The sequence below is a fragment of the Frankliniella occidentalis genome, unplaced genomic scaffold, assembly GCF_000697945.3.
Source record: "Frankliniella occidentalis isolate FOCC.00 unplaced genomic scaffold, Focc_3.1 Scaffold297, whole genome shotgun sequence".
Lineage (NCBI taxonomy): Eukaryota > Metazoa > Arthropoda > Insecta > Thysanoptera > Thripidae > Frankliniella > Frankliniella occidentalis.
Window position 1 is genome coordinate 146,132 of NW_026267423.1, and position 1,038 is coordinate 147,169.

General features: G+C 52.3%; 1 protein-coding gene across 1 annotated transcript in view; it reads left to right on the forward strand.

The window, feature by feature from the left end:
• The window catches only part of LOC113215661 (uncharacterized), a 14,061-nt gene extending 13,029 nt beyond the window's left edge, over positions 1-1,032 (forward strand). Inside the window, exon 3 of the mRNA XM_026435321.2 lies at positions 277-1,032. Coding sequence (XP_026291106.1) covers positions 277-749 — 473 coding nt within the window. The 3' untranslated portion in view covers positions 750-1,032. The remainder of the gene's footprint in view (positions 1-276) is intronic.
• Positions 1,033-1,038: the final 6 nt, after the last annotated feature.

A 1,038-nucleotide genomic window follows, 5' to 3' on the forward strand; every position in this document is an offset into this window, starting at 1 on the left:
GGGGGCACTCATGAAGTTTTAATCCCAAAAGAGTTTCGCCAACACCGGCGCTTGTATTATTCATCTGCTAAACCAAAACGGGCGGTGCTTTGCCGCCCGGAGTTTGTTTCAAAAAAAAAAGAAGTCAGAGCGGTGGAAGATGGGAGGCGTGTAGAGGGACGGGGTCCTGCGTTTAGGGTTGCGGGGGAGGGTTTGGCGCAAGGCGGATTAGCGCACGGGAAATAAAAATGCTCACAAGTCCCCCCCAGCTCTTACAATTGTTTTTAAATGTCGCAGCCCGCTTCCGCTTGAAGAAGCTCCTCATCCCCATGCTGGTGATCCTGAAGCTCTTCAAGCTGAAGCTGCTCCTGTTCCTGCCGCTCATCCTCGGCCTCGCCTCCTTCAAGAAGCTGCTCGGCCTCTTCGCCCTCGTTGTCCCCGGCCTCATCGGATTCTTCAAGTTCTGCGGCAAGTCGGACCTCGCCGGCGGCTACGGCAGCTTCGGCCACTCCAACTACTACAAGCAGCCGCCCCCGCACCGCTACCCTCCTCACCACCAGCCCCTGTACCCCTCCGGCGGGCCCTACACGCAGTACGCCGCCAACAGCGCGCCGTACACGCCGTACACCGAGACCGTCTACCAGCGAGACAACGAGTCCGGGCACCAGGCACAGCCCGCCCAAGGGTCGGGCTCTATCGCCTTCCGGGACCCGGAGGAGTCCTCGGCTCACGACTTAGCCTACCAGGGTTACCAAAATTACAAAAAATAAGTCCAGGAGATAACTCACGCATGTTGGAGTTGTACCTTCTTTCTTTGTCGAGAGAAAACTTTGCGAGCCATTTAGTTCAATTTACGATTGTGGATAGGCAATAATTATGTTGACGCATATGTTCAGCTTTAACGAGAGCGGTATGGAGGAAACTTTTCGTAATTTATCGTCGCATGTGTATAGTTACTGAAATTTTAGAGTTATTTATTTCATGTGTGTATAGATATTGAAATGTTATAGTTATTTATTTCGGGTGATATCCCAGACTGAAAACGACCGACGCTTAATT